At 36.2% G+C, this 23,529-nt stretch overlaps 1 protein-coding gene across 3 annotated transcripts in view; it reads left to right on the top strand.

The window, feature by feature from the left end:
* LOC101715566 (3',5'-cyclic-AMP phosphodiesterase 4D) overlaps positions 1-23,529 on the top strand; it is a 276,516-nt gene that overhangs the window by 46,335 nt on the left and 206,652 nt on the right. For all 3 annotated transcript variants that reach the window (XM_021261384.2, XM_087189422.1, XM_087189420.1), the window contains exon 2: positions 17,135-17,326. In XM_021261384.2, the coding sequence (XP_021117043.1) occupies positions 17,135-17,326 (192 nt within the window). The remainder of the gene's footprint in view (positions 1-17,134; positions 17,327-23,529) is intronic.

Raw genomic sequence — 23,529 nt, 5'->3', positions numbered from 1 at the left:
GGCAACAAAAGAGGATCTGGGAAAAATGAAATCAGAAATAATTTCTCAGATAACAGCAGAGATTGTGCTCATAGTGCAAGACATGATTAATAAATCTAAAGAGGACCTCAGGAACATGATGGAATCCCAACATAGGAAACAAAAGGAATCCATAAAACAGATGCAAACAGATTTCCAGGAAATTAAAAACTCCACTGAAAGTCTATGGAGCAGAATGAGCCAATGTGGGGACAGAGCTTCAGATATAGAAGATAAGATTGCAATTAGTGACCAGGAAAAGAACAATTGCTTTAAAATTGTTAGGGACCATGAAAAATCAATCCAGCAGCTGCTAGACGATACAAAGAAGAATAACAAAAGACTGATCGGAGTCAATGAAGAAACAGGAGAGAGTGCAGATGACATAAAAAACCTGTTCACAGAAGTGATGGCAGAAAACTTCCCAAGCAGGGGAAAAGAAACATACAGATGAGTGAGGCATATAGGACTCCAGCTAGCCTTGATCATAAAAAAATCTACACATAGGCATATAATTGTTAAGATTCCAGAAATGCAACAGAAGAACAAAGTTCTACCAGCAGTTAGAGAAAAGAAACAAATCACACACAAAGGAAAGCCCATCAGAGTCACAGCAGACTTCTCAATGCAAACCCTCAAGGCAAGGAGAGCTTGGAGTGCTGTATTTCAAGCCCTAAAATAAAACAGCCTCCAACCCAGATTGATGAACTCTGCAAAATTATCTTTCGAAATGGAGAAATAAGATACTTTTATGACAAAGAGCACCTTAGGAACTTCATGAATAGCAAACTAGCACTCCTAAAAATTTTAGATAATATCCTAGGAAAAGACAACAAGGATCACACCCCTGGAAGCCCAGCAGAATGAATCCATTGGGCACGACAAGAAATTAAATGCAAAGGAGGAGAATCCAACAAACGGAAAAGATCATGACAATGATAAGTCAATTTGTATGAGTTATAACCATCAATGGTATAATGGTCTCAATTCACCAGTCAAAAGAAATAGACTGGCAGAATGAGTCAAGAAGCAAGATCCAACAATATGCTGCATACAAGAAACACATTTAATTCAAAAGGAAACTCATAGACTGAAAGTTAAAGGGTGGAAAACAATACTCCATGTGACAGGAACCCGAAAACAAAAAAAGCAGGAGTTGCTATCCTCTTTGCAGATCAAGTGGATTTCAAATGAAAATCTGAAACACTCTGGTCCCAAGAATTTCAAATAAGGGATACTCAACTTGTATGTACAAATCTATTGTGAACATGTGTTTTCATTCCTCTCAAGTAAAAACTTAAGAACAGGACTGTTGTTTCTTAACAGTAATGCAAGAAATTGCTATATTGTTTTCCAAAATGGTCTTATCATTTTATGTTCACATTAGCAGTATTCAAAAGTTCTAACTGGTTCACACCTAAGCTGACATTTGTTCTTTTAAAACTTTTAACTTCATCTCCCTAATGAGTGTATAATTCAATCTTGTTATTGTACTGATTAGTATTTTTCTGATTCTAGAGTTGCACACCTTTCCTTGTGCTGTACTGGCTATTTATCATCTTCTTGTGTCTACTTTTTAATTGGGTTGTCTATTAATGAAATCTAAGAGTTCTTTATATATTCTGGTCATAGGTTATATGCATTGTAAATATGGTCTGTTTAAGGATTACTTTTCATTTTTATGATGTCATTTAAAGATCTAAATTTTGATGGAATCTCATTTATCAATATTTTTCTTTTATACATCATCTTTTTCATATTCTAGGAAATTCTTGCCTAGCCTAAATTCATAAACATTTTCCCTTATAATTTCTTCTTAAAGTTTTATAGTTTTAGTCTTATATTTAGGTTCATAGATCCTTTCAAGTTATTTTTATGTATGGAAATACAGGGTTGAGGTTAATTTTTTATATACAGATACCAAGTGTTCTAGTGCTATTTGCTGAAAACACCATCTTTTCCTCTGCTCTTAAATTGAGTTTATGTTCTATGAAATGTTAATGTTAAATAATCTTTCAAAACTCAGTGGACCATGTATGTGTGGTTCTATTTCTAGATTCTCTGTTTTATTCCAATGATCTATATGTCCTTCCTTACGCCAACACTGCCTTGATTACTGTAGCTTTAGAAGAAGTCTTAAAATTAGATACTAAATGTCTTCCAACACTTTTTTTTTCTTTTTCTTTTTACTTTTCTAGGTCCTTTGCGCTCCTACATAAGTTTTAAATTTCAATATCTAATTCTTCATTTATAGCAAGTATACATAGACGTGAATTTTTATATATACCTTGTGTTTTCTAATCTTGCTAAATTCAAATACAAGTTCTAGGGGCTCCTAGAGATTTCTTAGTATTTTCTCTGTAGATGATCATTTCATCTACATGTAAAGATTTTGCTTCTACCTTGCCAATCCTATCCTGATTGTGTCATTTTATTGCCAGACTATTTTGGTTTGGGCCTATGTTTCAAAGTTTAATGGACAGATGAAGAGTAGGCATATCTGCCCTTGTTCTCCACCTTAGGGAGAAAGCATTGTATCTTCTCCATTCGTATAAGGGCATTTTTGCTGCAGGTATGGAGTACATGTCTTTAATCTGTTGAGAAGGTCCTATTCTACTTCTAGGCTCCTGATAGCTTTTACCATGAACAGCTGTAGAATTTAGTCCAATACTTTTTCTCCAACTAGTGACAGGATCATATGGCTTTTTCCTTTCCTCTGTTAAAATGATGACTTTTGGGGGTGGATCTTCCAATGCTGAACCAACACTGCCATCCCTATAACAAAACCACTTTCTACATACTGCCAGATCTGACTTCTAAGAGTTTGTTTTGTTAAACAAATTTCTATCTATGTTCATACTTTTTTCTTCTATTATCTTTATCCAGTTTTAGGATTAGCACAATGTTGATTTCCTAAAATGAAGGGAGAAGTGTTCCTTCTTTTTTCTGCTTTAATTGTTTGATATAATTTATCAGTTAAAATGTATATGAGCCTGCTGTTGTCATATAGGTAGGTTTTCAAGCTAGGAATATACTTTCTTTAATAGGTGCTATTCAAATTTTTTATATTTCCTCCAGAATTAGTTTCATTAATTTGTCTTCCAAGGTACTTCTTAGAAGTTGTCAAATTTATTTCAGAACAGATTTTTGAAATATGCTTTCTGTATCCTTTTAAATTCTGTAAAATCTGTGGTAATGTGTCCTAGATCTTGATATTGTAATTTAATAAAATTATAATTGATATTTTGTAATAGGAAGAAAAGGTCTAAAGGAGCAGGGGAAGTGGGAGGGGTAGCGGAAAGGAAAGAAGGGAAAAGAAAAAATATGAGAAAAGGAAAAAATGGAAACAAAGTCTTTGCAAATAGGGAAGGTGAGGGGGTGAAGGGAGGGCAGGGGAAGGGGGAAAAAATAAGAACCAAGAGACTCATGTAATGGTACAAGATCCCAATGATGAATGTAACTGTATTTTATACCTAAAATGTACCAATAAACTTAATGGGGAAAGAAAAAAAGGGAAAGCTAATCTAAATGTGGCCATAACAGAGTGAGATGTCTGCCTTCTAGTGTGAGCTCTTACATCTTCCTTTCTTATTCCCTATGATGATGTATTTTTTATTATTTTTTATTTTATTGGTACAATGTAAATTTACATAATGATCACATTCATCAAAGGGAATTATACCTTTACATGATGTTTCTTGATTCCATTTTGTTTCCCATTCCCCTTCCCTCCCTTCAACCCATTTTCCCCTTCCTTATTTACAAAAGCTTCAATTCCATTTTTTCCTTCTTTTTCTCATGCTTTTCTTTTTCCTTCCTTCCCTTCCCCTTCCTGCCTCTCTAGTTATACCTTCCTATGGAATGATTTTTTTCTTCTTTCACATTGTCTATTATACATTTTAGTCCCTATGTACATTTTCATTTTCTTACACCAGAGAGAAAATGCAATATTAACTCATATTTGTCCAGTTTCTTTCACTTCAGAGTATAGCTTCAAGGTGATATGATGATGTATTTTAAAAGAATTGCAGAAGAGAGCATTTGTCTGTAATAATCACCAAATTAAATTATAAATCCTTCATCTCAGTAAAAGTGAAGAAATCGTGTCTAAGTCAGACCACATAACTCTCTGGAACCCTTTTTTGTTCTTTTCTTCCCCCTTTAAAGTGGAAAACCCATGTATTTGGATCATTGAGCTTGGAAACTAAGTAATATCACTTCTCCAGAGTAGATTTAATAGTAGGGCTGGGGAAAGGCTTCCTGACCTGTTTGAGGGACAGTCCAGACCCAGAAAAAAACATGCTGTATGAGTTTTCATATCCAGTCAAGGAAAAGAAACAGATTTAGGTTACATTTTTAAGTCAAGTTTAGTAGAATTATCAGTTTTTGTTTTCAACTATATTCTTACTGTAAACTGATTTAATCTTAACATATAACATTTTTGGGGCGAAGGATTTAGCTCAGTGGCACCACGCTTGCCTTGAAAGTGCAAGGACCGAGTTTGATCCCCACTACCAAAAAATATATATATATATAACATTTTTTAATGATAAGCATTGTCCCAAAGGATTCATAATGTAATAATTCTTATCCAGTTAAGCTTTTAGAAATTAATTTTCTTTTAAGTCTAAATATATACATACTAGCCAGAGATATGATTGAGAATTGGATTTTAAAGCTCACCTGTCCGAAAGATAATCTTAATCTCGGGTAAGACAAGTATGTTTTAAAGATTAGTCTTTTCAGAACTTCAAAAGATCAGCTGATAATCACTGGAGATCCCTGTGCAAGGAGAAACATATGTGAAGGGAAAGAACAATGCTGAAAAATTAACCTCGAATAATAACTAACCATTTACATGTGGGATGGTGAGTTTTTCACTCTCAGCCAGTCTACTGCTTTTCTTGCCTTTTCCTGTTCTGTAATCACCACAAGCACAGATTTGTTGTAGAACCAATGAAGATCCATCTCACAGCCCATCGGTGGCCTGAGTCCCTTCCAGGATCTAGGAGGCAGGAATACTAGCAGCTTCATGTACTTACAGGTTTTTGTAAAGTTTTAAAGTAAGAATATTTTCATGTTATTTTTCTCAAAGTGGACTCTCAAAATTGTATAACATTTTTGTGCCACAAAACCTCGATTCCAGCCCTGATTGCATGGCCAATTGTTGATCAAATGGAAAGATTTAAATCATTCCCATCAAAATGCCTTTAGACTCCAGTCTTCTAAATGCCTTTCCAGATCATTTCTTTAAATGAATTGAGCAATCTTATTAGTTGATAAACTCTTTCCTTAAACAAATGGCCATTTCTTAGCCAAATTAAAAAGAGTAATGAAATTCATTTGAAGTAGACTCATGTGGATAACCATGGTGAATAATAACAGGGGAGTGAGTAGTGCTGCACTCAAAGGCCCTCATACATTCACCATATCAATGTTTATTGAACAATAGCTATGCATGAGGTTCTATCCTAGGTGCTGTGTACACATTAACCCTGTGCTTGTGGCATTTACGTTCTAATGCATAAGTAAGTAAGATAAAAAAAAAATATTAAACCAAGTTTACCAGAGGCTAATAAATGCTGTTGGGAAAACTAAAAAGGGAGGAAGGCTGTAAGACTCAGAGATTAGGCAATTTTAAATAGGGTAGAATGGAAGTATTTCACAAGGAAGGTGGCATGGAACTGATACCTGGGCAAAGAGTATCTCAAGCAGAGAGAAGTGCAAATGCAAAGGCCCTGAGGAAGAATATGCTCAGATATTCAAGGAACAGAAGGGGATGCAGAGGTGAGCAAGAAGAAGAGATGGAGATGGGAGATGAGCTCAGAGAGGCTCCAAGGGGCCCACAGCACTAGGGGCCTTAAGCCACTGAGAGGACATAGTATTTACTCTGAATAAAATAGGACACCTTAAAGGAAAGGTGACTTGTGCTGGTCTGATTTTCATTGTAGCAGGTTCATTCTGTCTGCAGTACCAAGAATAAGATTGATGTGGGTAGGAAGGAGTGTGGGGCATGACAAAACTAAAGCAACTTCACTTGCTTTGTATCACAGAAAAATAAACATAGAAACATTCTCCACCACCACTTTATCTTATTAATAAGATATTATTCCTCTTTAGGCTTCAGCTTAAACAAGTTAAAGGAACACTGCATTTTGAAAAAGTAGCATCTTTAGGAGTTCTGGGAAGGAAAGGGTTTTTGGTAACCTGTAACTCAGCATAAGGAAAGTAAACTGAGTCGGTCCTTGCAGGACTGAATCCCACTCCCAGGTCTATCTCAACCTAAAAAGTGATGCCCGCTTGCTCTTCCCTCTGTGCTCTTGGTGGGATCAGTAGGTGACCCCTGGGTGTGAGAGAGGGAATATGTGATGCTTGCTTCTTTCTCAATCATAGTGAAGCCAGAAGGAAATAATTAGCTAAATCCAGGCCCTACCAACAACCACATAAATAGACGATTCTCACTGTCTATTATCTTATTGGCATATAGTCTAGTCTATATTTATGTTTTCATTAATTAGATACTATATATAGTTATTATTTGAATACTTCATTATGAATAGTTGTACATATATTCATTAATTAGAATATATATATATACACATAGTTATGACTTGAATGATTCATCATTTCTAGATAATTGCTGTAAATATGGACCTCCTTCTGCCAAAGTGGACTCTGCCTTTACAGTCCTACCACTCATTTGTCTCATTAAACTGGGTCAAGCCTATTTGGTATCCTTATTTTTTATTGTAGTGAAAACAAATATATCACATAAAATCTCTAAAATTTTTAAGTGGGTAGTGCATTATTGTTTTTGTAAGCAGTGTTGTACAGCATATCTCTAGAACTTTTTTGTCTCACGTAACTGTCACTTGAGACCCACTGAGTAGCAAATACCCAATTTCCCTTTCCTCAGGCTCCAGGAACCATCATTCTAAAACAGGAGATGAAATATGATAACCTGGTAGATGTTTGATACACTGAGTTTGTATCAGTTTCTCTAAAAATCAAAGAATGAATTCTAGGAACAACAGAGGTTAAGAGTAGGGGAAATATTTATTGAGAGGGTAGTTCCTGAAAGGCAGGAGGGGACCCAAATGGGTAGCTGGTGAAAGTTTTATAGAGCAAAACCCACATGGATACAGTGTGGGTTATAGCTATGATTAACCAATAAGGTTACAAGTATAGTCGTTGTGTAGGTAATCCAGTGGGGAAACAAGCCATGTGACAAGTGTATATGGCAAGAACAAAGACTTTTTCTAGGAAATGATGAGTCCAGATGTCTTGGACATCCACCAGGGTGACTGATATCTATCTAGACTTCATTAGGCCCAGTGTTTGTCTTTAGAGGAAGCATGCAGGCCTGGTCATTTTGTCTTTATCTTGAGGCCTGGTCTCCAACAAATGTGTCTCCAGCCACAGTTGTAATGTGTTTTATCTTTGTCCTGACTCTCCAGAGGGCTCAGCCCAGTCTGACACTCTATATATTTTTATCTAACTTAGCTGTCTATAATATTTCTACTTTGTATTTTTACAGGTTTAAGCTAAGAATCTCACAGTGTCTGTCTTTCTGTGACTGACTTATTCACTTGCCTAATATCATTAAGGTTCATTCGTGCTATAGCATGTGGCAGACTTTCCTCCTTGTCTGAGACTGAGTAATATTCTATCATATGTATATATCACATCTTCTTTATCCATTCAGCCATGCAGGGGCATTTAGATTGTCTCCCAGCTTCATGATTGTGAACAGTGCTGTGGTAAGCATGGGAATGAGGTTATTTCTTTGTCATATCCATCCCAGTTCTTTTGGATAAATACCCAGAAGTTGGACTGGTAGATTATATGGTAAAAATACTATTTTTTGAGGAACTTGCACACTATTTTCTATAGTGACTGCACATTTTATAGCCCCACAAATAGCGCGCTCGCATTCCATTTCCTCTGTGGCCTTGTCAACATTTTTATTCTTTCAATCATGGTCATCCTAGCAGGAGTGAGGAATGTCTCAGACATCTAACTCAGGCCGTCACTTTCATCTTCCATCTATCTACCACCTGTGTTACTTGATAGTATCACTAATAAGCCAGAAACAAATGTCCATGTCTCTAGAGATCACCTGATAATTTTACTTATAAATAAGCACAAATTCTTTGTGCCAGGCTTTTCTTTGTTTAAAAAAAAATCTGTGAAAATGGTAAAATTTAGTTCCTGTTCTTAAATGCCTGTCTTCTGAGCAAATACACATAGTATGCAGGGTATCATGATTGGATCATTTAATTGTGTAATCTAGTAAAGTAGCTAAATATCCTCTCAGGGTATCCAGTTTAAATTTGATGGGAAGTTTTTGATAGAGAAAGATTGTTATCTGTGCATATCACTGTAAACTGCTATTTTCCACAGTCTCATCTCTATAGGTAATCAGAACAAAGTAAATATTAAAATAGTGAATTTCAGGAAGCAGTATTTTTTTACTCCAGATTATCTAGTTTGACTGCAGAGAAATTCTGAGTGAGCAAATTATCATTGATATTAATAAGAAACAAGTTTATAACCTTGTGATATTGAAAACAATGGGTAAAATATTTAATATAAAGAGAAAAAAATCTACATACTTGTCCAGCTCTATATTTTCATTAAGCTCAAGATTAAACCCTCCCCTCCCTGAGGAGCACAGCACCAAAGTAGATTCCATCCTACTGCCAATAGCATGGACTCTGATGTACACAAAATAGTTGGCAAGGAAAATAAACAATCATGTAATTGTGGCCAAGGATCCTCAGGGTACATCCTGAGTCTGGAGACTGAGGTCAGAAGGACTGTTTCTGCCCATTATATTTGGCCAGGGCCCCACCCCACTGGTTTAAATCCCCAAGCTGTCCACATTTCCTACCAGGAAATTGTTCTTTCTCCTTGGTGAGGAATATCTAGGGAAAAATCAACAGTCTCCACCCTCTCCCAGGATGTTATCACACTGGAAGTATGGTAGGGTGGGACATGTAAGCAGCTGAAGTTGTAGAGCTGCCTGATTTCAGCATCTGTCACCTTGTTGATTGCCAGGCTGGAGGAGATCTGCCCTTCTCTTCCCTTTCTGAAGCTCCTCTCCCTTTAGATTCTTCCCAAAGCCATGTGTTCAGCTAAAGAGAGTGACTCAGATAAGGGAATGACCCAGACAGAAGATAAGAAGTAATAAAAAATAAAACAAAAGCTGCTAAATATTGGGAATACCCTAGCTGCCAGACAGTGTGGTAAATGCTTTCCAAACATTTTCTCTTCCTGACCTTATACTGGCTCTAGAACTAGATGTGTTAACTATCTTTGTCAGGAAATTGAAACTTAGGAAGGGAAAGTATCTTGGCCAAGATCATGCAAAAGTAACAGAACCAAGATTTGAAACTTAACCTTGATTTCCTCTCAAGTGAATGTTTAACAGGAACATCTTTGGTATCTCCCCACCTTCTGATAGGTAGCAGTAAAATCAAAATAGTCAATACACCATTGTTCTTAATATAATATAGTCAGTACACCGTTGTTCCTAATACACAGCAGCAGAGGCGTTCTCCAATACTCCTAGTGCTCTAGAGGCTCCCAGGGTTCCTGGCAGCACTCACCAGGTTCTTCCCTGCAGGGCCCTTTCATGGATACTTTGGTCATAGAAGCTGCTGTTGACAGTGGCTCCCAGCCTTTACCATGATCCTCACTATGTCTCAGCTCCTTCAGACTCCAAGATGGAAGTCATCATAAGGTCCTGAATACTATGATAGATAAGGGTTGCTATTTACCCAGGACAGTTGCAGTATCCAGGCTCAAGGGAGAGACAAATTGCAGTTAAGAAGAGATGCAAAATGTCTAAACCAAGGAAGCAGAGCCTAGCATCAGGCTGAGAAATGACCCTCAGCAAACAAAAATAGTTATAAGACCAGTAGATAGGAAATATGGGAGCCATCGAGTAGGTTGGATGGAAGGTGGATAGGGAATGCATTACCATCCAATAATTCCACTGAAATAGAAGAGTGTGAGAATGGTTTGGTCATTTGGTCAGTTTGTCTGATTTGTTTATTTCTTATGGAGAACTGGTTCTACAGACTGTGCTATGCATGCACAGCCTTCAAGAGCACTGACAGCAACAGGCCAGCTGGTTCCTGCTCTTACTGCCTCCCCACTGGGGGCCAGTGCAGCTGTATCATTGCTTCTCTACAACTGCCTTCTGATAAAAAGTCAGCTCTTTTAAGGAAAGCGTGCATCTCATAATTGCACTAGGGGAAGAAAACATGTGAAACAATAGAGCATATCAGTTAGTGGCATTTGCTAAGCCCTTTCATATACTTAGTAAGACTTCCTTAATTCAAATCTCAAACCTCCAAAGAAATCCACCAAATAGGTTACAGCAGAGAGTTTTGAACCATACTGTTGTATTCAAAACTAATGAGTCAGAGGATTTAACAAATTCCAAAATGTTGGGTCCTATAAAAACCTAGCAGAATTAGCCTTGGTATGCATGATCTGTAAGTTATAAAACCTAAAAGTTTAAATATGGACTAAAATGTATAATAGATAATGTGAAATAAGAAGAAAAGGTCCAAGGGGGAAAGGGAAGTGGGAGGGGTAGGGGAAAGGAAAGAAGGAAAAGGAATAGATGTAAGAAATGGAAAAAATGGAAACAAAGTCTTTCTAAATAGGAGGGGTGGAGGGGTGAAAAGGAGGGCAAGGGAATGGGGAAAAAATAAGAACCAAGATATATCATATAAGGGTACAAATCCCAAGGATGAATGTCAACATATTGTATACCTAAAATGTACCAATAAACTTCATGAATTTAAAAAAAAAAAAAAACCTAGTAGAATTAGGCTTGGCATGCGTGATCTGTAAGTTAATCAGAATATTCACTTCAAGTTGACACTTAAAGTTCCTCCCAGGTAAGGAAGCTAAGAAGTGTTCTTATATTTTTGAATTATTAATAGAACACAAAAATAAAGACATATAAACACAATGTGTCCATTCTCCCAGGCTCTACAATGAAAGTTTAAATTTAAAACTCATTTATGAGATTAATGATTTGAACACATGACTTAACATAGAGCCACTACTCTATGCTACATACCACTCATTGGTCAAATGGAAAATATAGTGTCTATCTCAAAGGGTTATCCTGAAAATTCCCTTGCACCAGGAGTATGCTCCAAAATTTTCTTATCATGAGCATTATCATAATGATTATTATAATTGGATATTATTGTCATCCTCATTTCTTTAGATATTTTCCCAAGCTTCTGTTAATCTTGTACTTGGGCTACATGTAGTAGGTAATGAGTGAAAGGAATTCTAAGTGAGTGAAAGAGAATATCTGAGTGGTTGCTGAAGAATGCTTGAGAAGTTCACAACTCTGATTTCTTTGGTGTCACAGTTAAGGTGAGGGCTACCTTACCTTTCATTGCTTTCTGGTTTTATTAATACTACCATGGTATAGACTGTTTATCAAGGTATGTTTCAGAAGGAAGTAGCTTATTCTAAGTGATGTTTATTTTCAGCATTAATTAACTCTCAGTTAAATTAGGCTTTCCAGAAAAGTAATGGGTGGTCTAATTCTTGGTTAATTTATTGCCCACTGAGTAAAAAAGTACTGTTTTTTGTTTTGTTTTATCCAAAAACTTGCCTCTCCCAAGGCAAGTTTTCTAGTTCTAATATCTGAAGGATTTGAGTTAACAAACCTTACTTGGGGGCGACAATTTCCTCTTGGGTTTATTGATTTGCTATTTTGTGGGTTTCTACTCTTCTTTAATTAGGTTTATTTTAACAAGTCAAACAATATGAAAGTATTCAACTGGAGAGGAAATAGACTTACCCATCTCACTACCATAAGATAGCAGTGTCAAAAGCTGACATGTGTTTTCCACATATTCCTTATAAGCAGCTTGTGCTTGCCGCTCCCTGGCCTTGCTCTCCGTAAACACACCAGTCCTACCTATTAGGCTGAGCCTTAGAAACTTGTCATTTTGATAGGCCCCCACTTTCTTTTATGCCAGCCCACAGAGGGCACTGCATGTCCGCTCCCTACACATCCTGAGTCCCTTCTGGGACTGGCTTCTGCTGCTTCACTTTGGCGGGACCCCACCCCCACCCCAACTCCACTCTGTCTAAATATTACTTTTTACCTGCACCTCAATGACGCACATCTTTCCACTTCTTAAACTCTCTTTCCATTCATTGTCTAAATCACATTTGTGATTGCCTAATAATTCACCCAATGTAGTAGTTTGTTATTTCTATATGTAATACAGATACCATATGTTTGAGAGGGGTTTTTTTTTTCTCTCATTACTTCATATAACTAGACTTTAGTGCCTTGTTCCTAAATATTATGTTTAATATATCTGCATTTGTTACAGTGTTAATCTAAGGACAAAGGACAAGCTGCAAGTGCTTATTCATTGAATCTGTTGTAATACCGTATAGTCTTTTTTTCTAAAAGGCCAGTCACCAATACTGACATTTAGTAATGATTTACAGTAGAGATTCTTATTAATAAAGCTTTTTCTCGATAAAGAATTTTCAAGATTATTTAACATAATTGAACTCTACCAGGGAAATGATCTCAGATCCTAACTCTATCTCTAAAACTAACTGTATTCTGAGAAAACTTCTATTTACCAAAACTTAGATTTGGGGGGATTGATTTTTTTTTAAGTTCTTTATATATTCTAGATAGTAGACCTTTGTCTGAAGTACAGCTGGTAAAAATTTTTCCCACATTGTAGGTTGTCTCCTAGCTCTGTTGGTGGTTTCTCTTGCAGTGCAGAAGCTTTTTAATGAGATCCCAGTTGTTGATTCTTTATGCTAATTAGTTCCTGTGCTACTGATGTTTTGTTCATAAAGTCTTTTCCTATGCCAGTGTCTTCAAGAGTTCTACCTAACTTATCTTCCGGCAAGTTTAGTGTTTCTATTTTAATATTTAGATCTTTAATCCACTTCAATTTTAGTTTAGTGCATGGTGAAAGATAGGGGTCTAGTTTCAGTCTTTGGCAACTTGAAACCCAATTTCTCCAGCACCATTTATTAAAGAGGCTATCTTTCCTCCAGTGGGGATGCTTGGCTCCTTTGTCAAAGATGAGGTGGCTGAGTATGTCTGCAGTTGTTTCTGCATCTTCTAATCTATAAGGATTAAAATGAGTAATTGATAATGTGAAACAGGAAGAAAAGCTCCAAAGGGGAAGGGGAAGTGGGAGGTGTAAGGGAAAGAAGGGAAAGGAAAAAATATGAGAAAAGGAAAAAATGGAAACAAAGACTTTGTAAATAGGGAGGGGTGGAGGAGTAGAAGAGAAGGCAGGGAAATGGGGGAAAATAAGAACCAAGATACATTATGTAAAGATACAAGTTCCCAATGATAAATGTAAATGTATTGTATACCTAAAATGTACCAATAAAAAAATTTAAGGAAAAAAAATAGAGTGATTTCCCCAAAGTGTGATACTCATGTTACTTTGCCCCAACATAATACATATAGTATTTAATTATTTGTTACAAAATTCAGTTGTTTTTAAAAATGAAAGTCCTAAAAATAACAGTGACCATTTTTATAACTTCACTATCAATCTTTTATTCTCATTAATATTCCTAATATAATAAACATTCTCATTAATATTTCTTAGATTGATGTAATTTCATTCATATTGGGAATCACTTTCTATAGATTAAATTTTATTTTTTGGATGATTTTTAAGACATTTTCATAAGTCTGGGTAATAGATAATTTAGGCCTTCAAGTTTATTTTAAATGAATGTTCCTTTATAAAGAAAATATCTCCATCCAGTGGGCAAATTGTTATATTACACCCTACAAAGAAAAGTTTGTTAGCTCCTATCAAGCATTTTTCTGACCTATTAACAAACATTTTGGTTTTAATAGGTAATATTATGGCAAAAATGTTAAATATTTTCATATACTTACATTTTTCCAAGAATTATAGTGAAGTGTCTCTAAGTTAACTTCCGTAATTAAATAGAAAAAATATTGTAATTTAAAAATACAAATTACAGATTTTTAGTTTTGAAATTTACTCAATTGAACTGAGAAAAACTAAACCAAGACTCACATTCCTAGTCTTGTCTATTTCTGTTCATGTGGAACAAGGGTACATTATTTCCTTAAGAGTGGCATCATCTCACTATTTTTTTTTAAATCAGCATGGATACTTTTAACATGTGTTCACATTCTTAGATCCTCATGCTGAAGAGCTACCATAACTCTTTCTTCAGAAGGAAAATCCACAACCATCTGCCTTCAAAAGCCCTCTTTAAATATCTTCTCTATGGAAACTTCTCGTGTGTCCTACCTTTATTTTTGTATCTCAGTCTGTTCAGAGTAGGTGCTTAATAGTGCTTAAATAAGCATATGCAAAAGGAATTTGCCTGAAATCCCTTAATATGTCTATTTAATGATTAGAAATCCTTTTCCTCTCAGGCTTTCCTTGGCATAGCCAAGGTGCAGGTACATGTTTGCCCATCCTCTCCAGATGAATCAGATTCCCTACATTTGGTGTCACAGTTACTGACATATTTTTGACTCTGTAGTTATATAATTGAGCTGGAAGGACTTCGGGAGTAATAAATGGTTAAATCCAGTTAGCTCAGTGACTTTGGTCAATTAACTTTTCTAGGATCTGTTATCCTTTCTATACAATGAATCTGTTCAACTAGTCAACTTCACATTGTCCTTAGAGGACTGAATAAGTCTATTTGTAAGGTGGCACGTTTTTAAAGAAAACTTTAAATTGGAAAGCATATTGCTGACTGGTCAAGCTATATTAGAAGGGGTTTTCTCTTTGCTTTTTATTTGATGGATTGATTTGGAGACCAAGTTCTTTGGTTATAGATCCATTCATGAAATCCCCTAGTTTATTGTCCCAGTTCAGCTCCCAATCTTTGAGTTACAACACTATTTGTTAATAACTCCAATAAAGAAAATAAAAAGGTTTTTCAAAAGTATCTGGCTAATAGTTTATATAAAAATTCTAATGGGAAAATACTGATGACAACTAAACCTTTTATTTATTCATTCAGTTTCTTTTTTAAACCACATACCTTCCAGATTGCTTCAAACCATGACTCTACTCTCCTAGGAGCACATGACAATTGACTTTAATGCTGACTAAGGTTTCACTAGACTAGCTCTTGTGGAAAGTTTGTCTAGATTATAAGGACCAAGACTTTCAAATCTGTGCGTATGTAGTTTTTTTTCCTTCTAACTCTAAAATCTGTGTTGTCAATCACAACACCTGTCACTTGTTCATTCAATCACTGAGTCAAACCATTTAGGGGTTGTTTTTTGATTTTGGTTTTGTTTTCTGTTTTTGTGGTTCAAGGGATGGACCCTAGGGCCTTTTGGATACTAGGTAAGTGCTCTACCACTGAGCTGCATCCCTAACCGCAGCAAAGGTTTGGGAAATGCCATGTGGAGGACTAAAAATACAGTATTGAGTCTCTGAGGTGGATTAACTAATGGTCAACTTGGAATGCCCAGCTGAACTGAATCAGCATGGTTTGGGTGTGGAAGATCCACCTGAGGATTATTGCCAATGGCCATAAAAAGAGAACTGGAGGGGAAGATCAAGGACTGTTGATTTTCTAGGAAAAGCATTCTGAGGCTGGTTTTCCTGATGTGAACTTGGCTGTTCACCTTGTCAGAGAAGGAGCTTGGGGCCTCTCTGTTGCTGGGAATGGCTGCTGTTCTCAGGGGAGCTCTGATCTTCACCGTGAACATCACTTCCTGGCTCCAGTATAGATCCCTCGGCCTGGTGGCACAAATCCTTCACCCGACAGGTGCAGATTTTCTGGCTTCCACCACTGTCCTTTGGGCCTTTCTGGAGCAGATCCTAAATATTGACAAGCATGAGACATTGTTGTGGGTTCTAGGCCACTAGCTGGACTCATGGAGGACATTGTCTTGGACTCTAAGCCTTAGCTGGACTTGCGTGGGACATTGCTGTGGGATCCGGGCCCTTGGTTGGATTTTTGAGGCCTTTAGTGTGCGATTAATCCCTTGTACTCCTCTGCATTTGACTTTTTGGGTAAATATCATAAAATAATCCTATAAACTATGTGTTCTGTATTAAATGTATTCCCTTCCAAAACCCTGACTACAACAGTCTCCATTTACAGAAAACTCACAAGGTAGGAATGGAGACTGGGTGGTTGAGCTGTTGAATGCATTGCCAGTTCTGTCACTGGAAATGGAAATGTATCTTGGGAGCACAGAGAAAGAGCATTTCACGCAGCTCTGAGATAGCAGAGAGAGTTTTCAGAAGCAGGCTAAGTGCTCAAGATTGAATGACAATTATGCAGGGAAGAGGGGCTGAGTAATGAGAGTAGAGGTCAAGAGCGTGACCAGGAAATGGCGGTTCAGTACACACCAAGTTTGGAGTACCTGACGGGGAGAGTTGCAAATTGAGGTTGGGAAGGTGAGTGATTGAAATTAAGAGCAGATGGTTGACTTTCCGTGTAGCCAAGAGGTTTGGCCTTCATCCAGAAGGTAACAGTGGGTTGCTAATGGGTTTTAAATGGAAGAACACAGATTTGCATTTTTAAAAATTCATACTTCCTACAGACTGGGAAATGAATTCAAGAGACTAATTATAATAGCTATTTTGATAATGTAGGTGAGAATTGATAGACTCTTCAAAATAAAATACTGGTAATGAGGAATGGAGGAAATAACAGAAAGTAGTGATTGTATCAGTGTAGTGGGGAAGGCAAGAAAACCAGGTCTGGATGAGTGAGGACATTAGGCATATAATGGGCATTTGTTGGGTAGAACAGACATATTTAATGAATTACTATCTATTTGTTCTTTTCTGAAAAGAAATTTTGTACTTAGAAGAAATATTTTTGTAGAATGTTCCTTTTTAACTAAAGTTATATTGAGTTTGCATCTGGTCAAAACCTTAAGAAAATAAGAACATGAAGCCAATATTTTTTACTTTTATTTATTTCAGTATTATCATTCTTTACCAGCAAGAATCAGCTGTAAGTTTTCCTACTGTCAAATCCTGAACTAAAGCCACACCCTTTGCTAAAATATCAACCCGATAGTGTTCACAACAACACTTTCTTTCCTTTACAGTTTCGATGTGGACAATGGCACATCTGCGGGACGGAGTCCCTTGGATCCCATGACCAGCCCAGGATCCGGGCTAATTCTTCAAGCAAATTTTGTCCACAGTCAACGCCGGGAGTCCTTCCTGTATCGATCAGACAGTGACTATGACCTCTCTCCAAAGTCTATGTCCCGGAACTCCTCCATTGCCAGTGATATGTGAGTATGAAAATAGGCAAAGGAAGGAGTGAGGGCCTGTAGAAGACAAAGAAACTCCTCTCAAGAGTTAGTGATTGGATATAGCCAGTGATTTTGGCTCTACTGTGTCATTCTCCTTTTAAACAGAATGAGTAAAATTATACAAGCTGAAAAGGAATGGTAGCTGTAACTTGAGCACACTGTAACTCATGATTGAGCACACTGTAACTCATGATTGAGTACACTGTCACTCATGATAAGAAACAGTTGTTTTCCTGGAATATGAGAATTAAATTTTTAATAGAAACTTACATTTAAACCACCAGCTTATATTTATGTAGGACCTGAGTTTTAGCTACTCAGGTGAAAAGGGCATTTTTTAATATTTAGAAACCTTTAAACTCAGTTTGAGAATCTCTGTTATATTAGAGTAGATAGTGTTTTGGAGATATCTCAGTTGATGTATGTTCAGATGTTTTGTTTGCCAGATCACTTGAGAAATCTTTTGTAGGGGGGTTCTCAAATTAAACTAATTTTTAAATAGGAATCACTAGAGACAACCACAGAAAACATTAGACAGATTGAATACAGTTTAGAACATGGCACAGATTGGACAATAATTAAAATAGAAAAGTGGATTTGCTGATCTTAGGTCATCATTAGCTCATTTTTGTAGCACATTTTTGTAATTGTTCTACTGTTCTCTCTGTATTCGGGAATCTTTTGCATAGCCCCAGTACTTGTACTGTCATTTTTGGGTTTTTCTCTCTTCCTCTTTCCTTCCCTCTGTCCTCCTCTCCCTCTTCCCCCCCCCCCCCGCCCTTCTCTCTCTGAATTGGTCTCAACTTCCCTCCTCTTGATCTAGTCATTTGCCTAGTAACACTCACTTTCTCCTGGCACCGTGTCAAAAACTCAGAACAGTTTGCCATTGGTCTTATAGGATTTATTCTCTATGGGACCCCTGAGGGTTTCTTTTGGCACCATAACAGATCATCAAGGTAGGTCTTAAATAAGGTCTTAGAAATGAAATTGTTTTACTCATTATTATAATGTGTAGTTCTTCTTTGCTATTTTTGAGCAGTTGTATTATTGATATCTATTCTTCTTCATCCTTAAGCAATTTTCTTTGCCCAGTGATCCTATTTCTATGTTATCCTTGTCCCACTTTCATGGGCTTCAGATTTGGGACCTTTATGTATTCATTCACACATAATGTGAGTACTTCTTGAGAACCATAGTGTATGTGAAGTTCCCAATCTGTGGGGCAGTGGAGTCTGACATTCTAGACCATTGTCATAAAATATGATAGCCACCAGCCTTGAGGTATTTACAAAGTTTTGCAAGGATATGGAGAAGACAAGGAAGAGTCTCTCTGACCAAGAGTAGGGTGAAGAAAAGAACAGGCTAAGGGGAAAACATTTGCAAAATGTGAGGGATGGAAAAACCATGAGTTGGTTTAAAAAAAATCTGTTTGGTTTGAGTAGAAAAATATGCCAAGAGAAAAAGAAGAGTCAAATATTTTAGAAGCTGAGAGCCACAGAGGTTTTTAGCTGGTGTTTGGCCTGGTCATATTCTTGTTTTCATGCATTATGATTACTTTTGTGGAATTATTGCACAATGAAATGACTACAGGAAAGTAGTTGATGTCAAATTCACGGAAACAAAGCAGATTAAATATGATAAACACTTAAACTAAGGCAATGGCAGTATGACAAAAAAGTTGAACCACATACAAGAGGCACTAAACTTATGCGTATGTTGAGGGACCGACATTCAGGAAAGAGACTGAAAGAAAATGCTAATGTTTTCACCCTGAATGAGTAAATAAGTGATGTTTACGTGAGAACATAATGGACAACATAATGACAGACAATAAGTAATGAATTTGGTTTTTACAGGAAAAGGATAGGGAGAAAAAACAACCTTTGGGCTGGGATTTAGCTCAGTGGTTTCGCCACCTGCTGCACAACAGCAAGGACCCTAATTCAATCCTGGGTACCAAAAAAAAAAACAACAACCATTAATCACAAGGACCAAGAGCAGAAATAACAGTCCAGAGAACTGGGAGAAAGTTGAATAACCAGTTATCACCTGTAATTACTGGATCTTTGGATGACAGTTGACTTGGGGGTTTTGGGTGATAGAATTAGAAGCCCAGTAGGTGAGGAGAGAATTGAGATGCAGACCCGACCCAAGACAGTGCACACATCCTTGTAGACGGTTAATGAGCAAAGCCAGGGAGAGAAGTAAGCCTGCATGAGGAAGAGTCAGGGAGAGAAGTAAGCCTGCATGAGGAAGAGTTAAGCTAAGGGGGATTTTCAAACTTTTTATTTTAAAACTTTATTAATTAAAAGTAATCTTTAAAAATTTAATACTTGAGCTGGGTAAATAATCCAGAAGATAGACTAAAAATTCAAGGAAAAAAATAATGTTAAAATAAAATTGTAGTTGCTGACTAAAGTCTGATCCTAAGCTCAATAGAGACTATCCCTGAAAAAGTGGTAAGTATTGTGTTGCTTAGGAAAAACAAAGAAAAAGGAAGAAAGTGAAGGGGGGGTGGGGTATGAATCTGGAGCTCAAGGAGTAAAAGGTTTAGAAAATCAATGGCTAGTGATCTCTACTTTGCAACCAGAGAGAAAGTATAGCCATTAATAACAAAGGACAGAAGGGTGTGCTGCTTGACAGGAAGGAGGAGGGCTAAAATAGCCACTATGCTGATCACAAAAGAAAGCAAAAGAGAGATTAGTAGATGAATTCTGAATGTAATCATAGGTAATTATAAACTAGGTGAGACAAGATTGAATGCTAAGGTGTTCTTGAGCACTAATTAGTACTCTAACATTTGATTTAGAGAGCAGGAGAAAATTCACAATGAGTTAGTAGACTCTATTTTATGTGTTACATCACTCCAATTATGTTTCCTGTTTTCTAAGATTTTATAAACTGAGCTTTGGATGCTAATATATACAAATTATTTCATATATTCTACTCATGTTAGTAAAGATTAAATTCACATATGCACCTTTTGAAAAGCTTATAACATTTCATATTTAATTAGGATATTTATTTCCAAAGCCCATTTTGGTCTCATATTTCCCTGAACCAATATACGAGGGTTTTTTGTTTGATCAGATTAACATAAGATGGACAAATTTAACCAGACTATGATGCAACTCAGTGTATTCTTCAAGAAATAATATCTTGGCATTCTCAGCTATCCTATTCCCTTGGGATATTTTCATTGGAGCAATAAAGTTTTCCTTTCATATTCACTGACACCTGGGAAACAGTCTTTGCACCTGAGAGATGAAATTTCTGTATGAAGAAAAATAAATAGAATAAATAATTGCTAATTCAGTATTCCATCTGATACAACACATAGCATTCTACATATAAGGGATTATGCCTTCTTTTCACTTCTCATATGGCCATGTGTAAATCTGTTATCTTACCTCATTCAAATTAATGCTGTGTATATTATCCAGTGTCTCTAATTCACCTGCTTTATAGACAACATTACATTTTATTCATTTGATAATTTTATATCTATTGTTTTGGTTTAGCTTTCCTGTGCAGAAAATCCCTCAGAAATTTCAAACACAAACACTACCAAGAAAAGTTTATGATTATCATTCAAATGAAATGTTTTGGAAAAACCTTTCAATGCTTTGTAATTTTGAATAGAGGTGCTTAATTTATTGGGAAAATGAGAAGTAGGTAATTACTTCCTAATAGAATGTCATCATCTCATCTTCTATAAATAGACAATAGTAAAAAAGATGAGACATAAGGAGGAAAATACAAATAGTGATAGCAGTGATAAGCATAATAGATGTTACATGTGTATATTACTCTTCACCTTTCTGAGTAGTTGGGGGCGGGGTTTGGGGGGGTTCAGTGTTTTATTAGTACATGTTTGCAATATATAATTACATTTACAATGGGGAGTTTGTACCTGTACCTAATACATCTTAATTCTTTTTTGTCCTCTTCCTCTCACATCTCTCCCTGCTTCTTCCAACTCTTGTTCCCCTTTCCCATTTGAAAAAGATCTGTTTCCACTTTTTTTTTTACAATCTCAGTCGACACTTTCACAGACCTTTCAATAGGGAAGTTATTATGCCATTCTACAAGTGAAAGTTCCATAGCTCAGTGATCCTATTTTTTGTGAACATGACAAACACTTTAATTGTTTCTAGGAGAACATTATTTTCATAGTGCCATTGTGAACAAAACGCTGTAAACTACTATAGCAAGACTAAATTCATTTACCCAACTGAATTACTTAGCCCTATGAAAATATGGCTAAGAATAAGGTAACATAAAAGCTCAAAGTGACCAAAAAAGCAATCAAGCAAAAGTACAGCTGACTCAGGCTTATGGTATACTCAGGATCAAAAAATGTCACTTATTTAAGGCAGAAGAGAAGTTTCTGGCAGCTTCTGCCTCAAGACTACCACAAGGTTTGTTAAATACAGACACTACCACAGCAACTTAATTCTTAATGAAACTAAGAAATAAAACAATGCTAGGTATTAGTGTGAGTACAATAAGGAAATAAATACATGGAAAGTAATTTGAATTACTATTGATAGTAGAAACAACTAGGTGATAGAAGGTTGCCCCAGTAATGTCATGAAGAAACACAAAGAAAATTACATAACAGAGAAGCACATTTTTCTCCTTAAAGTTTTTCAACACACATTTAAAATTATTTTAGCTTCACAATAAGTTACTTTGATTGTTACCTATCACCCAATAATAAGATGTGTGTATGTGAAAACACACAAAGGTATTATGCATTGTGAAGATTAGTAGGAGAATCAACAGTGACTAGACAACATTTGGCTATAAAGCTATTAATTTATTTAAACATAAGCTAACTCTCAAACCATTTAAATTAAATGAAAAATCAATTCACCTGAATAACTGGTCCCCTCTTGCCATCCTGGGTAGAACACACACTGGCATATAAGAGCCAAGATGATGTAGCTTAATAGTAGAGCATTTTCCTAGCATGCATGAGGCTTTGGGTTCAATCCCCAGTGCCAGAAGGAAGGAAGGTAGGTGGAGGGAGGAAGAGAGAGAGAGAGAGAGAAACAGACAGACAGACACAAACAAAAAGAGTTCCATGAAGGGTAAAATATAAATTAAACATGGTTTTTTAACCCATGAACTAAGGAATTTAAAATACCAGTGGAACATACATATTCTATTTTTAATCTCATACTATAAAACATCACAAAAAGGAAGGCCTAATGTTTTGACATTTTGAATGGTTATATTTTTAATCCTACAGGATGAAAATAAAGAGTGAATTTCATTGCAACACTCCAATGAAATTGTCACCAGGTCTGGGTATCATTATACTGTATTCTAGTCTTATATAATGACAAGTTATTTGAGTCACATATGCTAATATCTCATGATTATCATAGCCAAAGTAATAAATATAGCCTGAAGTCTTAAGGGTTGTGGAGAGATAATTATTACTCCTGAAGATTTCTTAAAGTAAAGAGAAAAAGAAGTGCAAACTGGCAAAGCATGTAGGTAATTCATTATTCCTATCATAAAGCCACTGCCATTCTGTTACCTTTTGGGGGAGATTTGCTGTAATATGTAGCATACAATGTTCTTCATCTCCTTCATACCTACTAAGTTTCTTAGTGTCTATATTCTAGTTTTACTTGTGGGAAAAAAAGATAAAATTAAGGAAAATCCTTAGTGAATATTCCTCACCTCCTCTCCATTAAAGAAATAGGCAGAGTGAAGATGAAATATTTAAATTTGTAAATCTTTGATTACATAATTGTGCTTTTATCCAGATTTAATACTTTACAAAGGGTAACAGCTAGTTTTTACAAAAAATGTGAGGGAAAATATTTTAACAATAAAAATGATTACCCACAATCCCATGAGATGTCCAGTTCCTGTTAGAGAGTAAGCCAGGGTCAACGAGGACATATGAGATTGGCCTGGTGAGTGCGTGCCAAAAAAACACAACATCTGAGAGCAATTTTTGAGTGACATTAATTAAAATTAAGAAATTATGAAAGCTGTCTTCAAAGAAAAAAGCTAACCCAATAACCTGGGTGCCATGTGGACCTAAATGACACACTCATAGCCAGAAATTACAGGCTCCTCCTTTGAATTTAAAGGTCGTAGAGGGCAAATGGCCAGTATGAAAGTGTCTGGTTCATCTAACTGTGGTTAGTGTACCTGGT

Source organism: Heterocephalus glaber, unplaced genomic scaffold, assembly GCF_053883595.1.
Source record: "Heterocephalus glaber isolate CG9 unplaced genomic scaffold, H.glaber_assembly_v1.0 deba00001538, whole genome shotgun sequence".
In the NCBI taxonomy this organism is placed as follows: Eukaryota; Metazoa; Chordata; class Mammalia; order Rodentia; family Bathyergidae; genus Heterocephalus; species Heterocephalus glaber.
The sequence above is the reverse complement of the archived record's forward strand: the minus strand, read 5'-3'. Positions and strand labels throughout refer to the sequence as shown.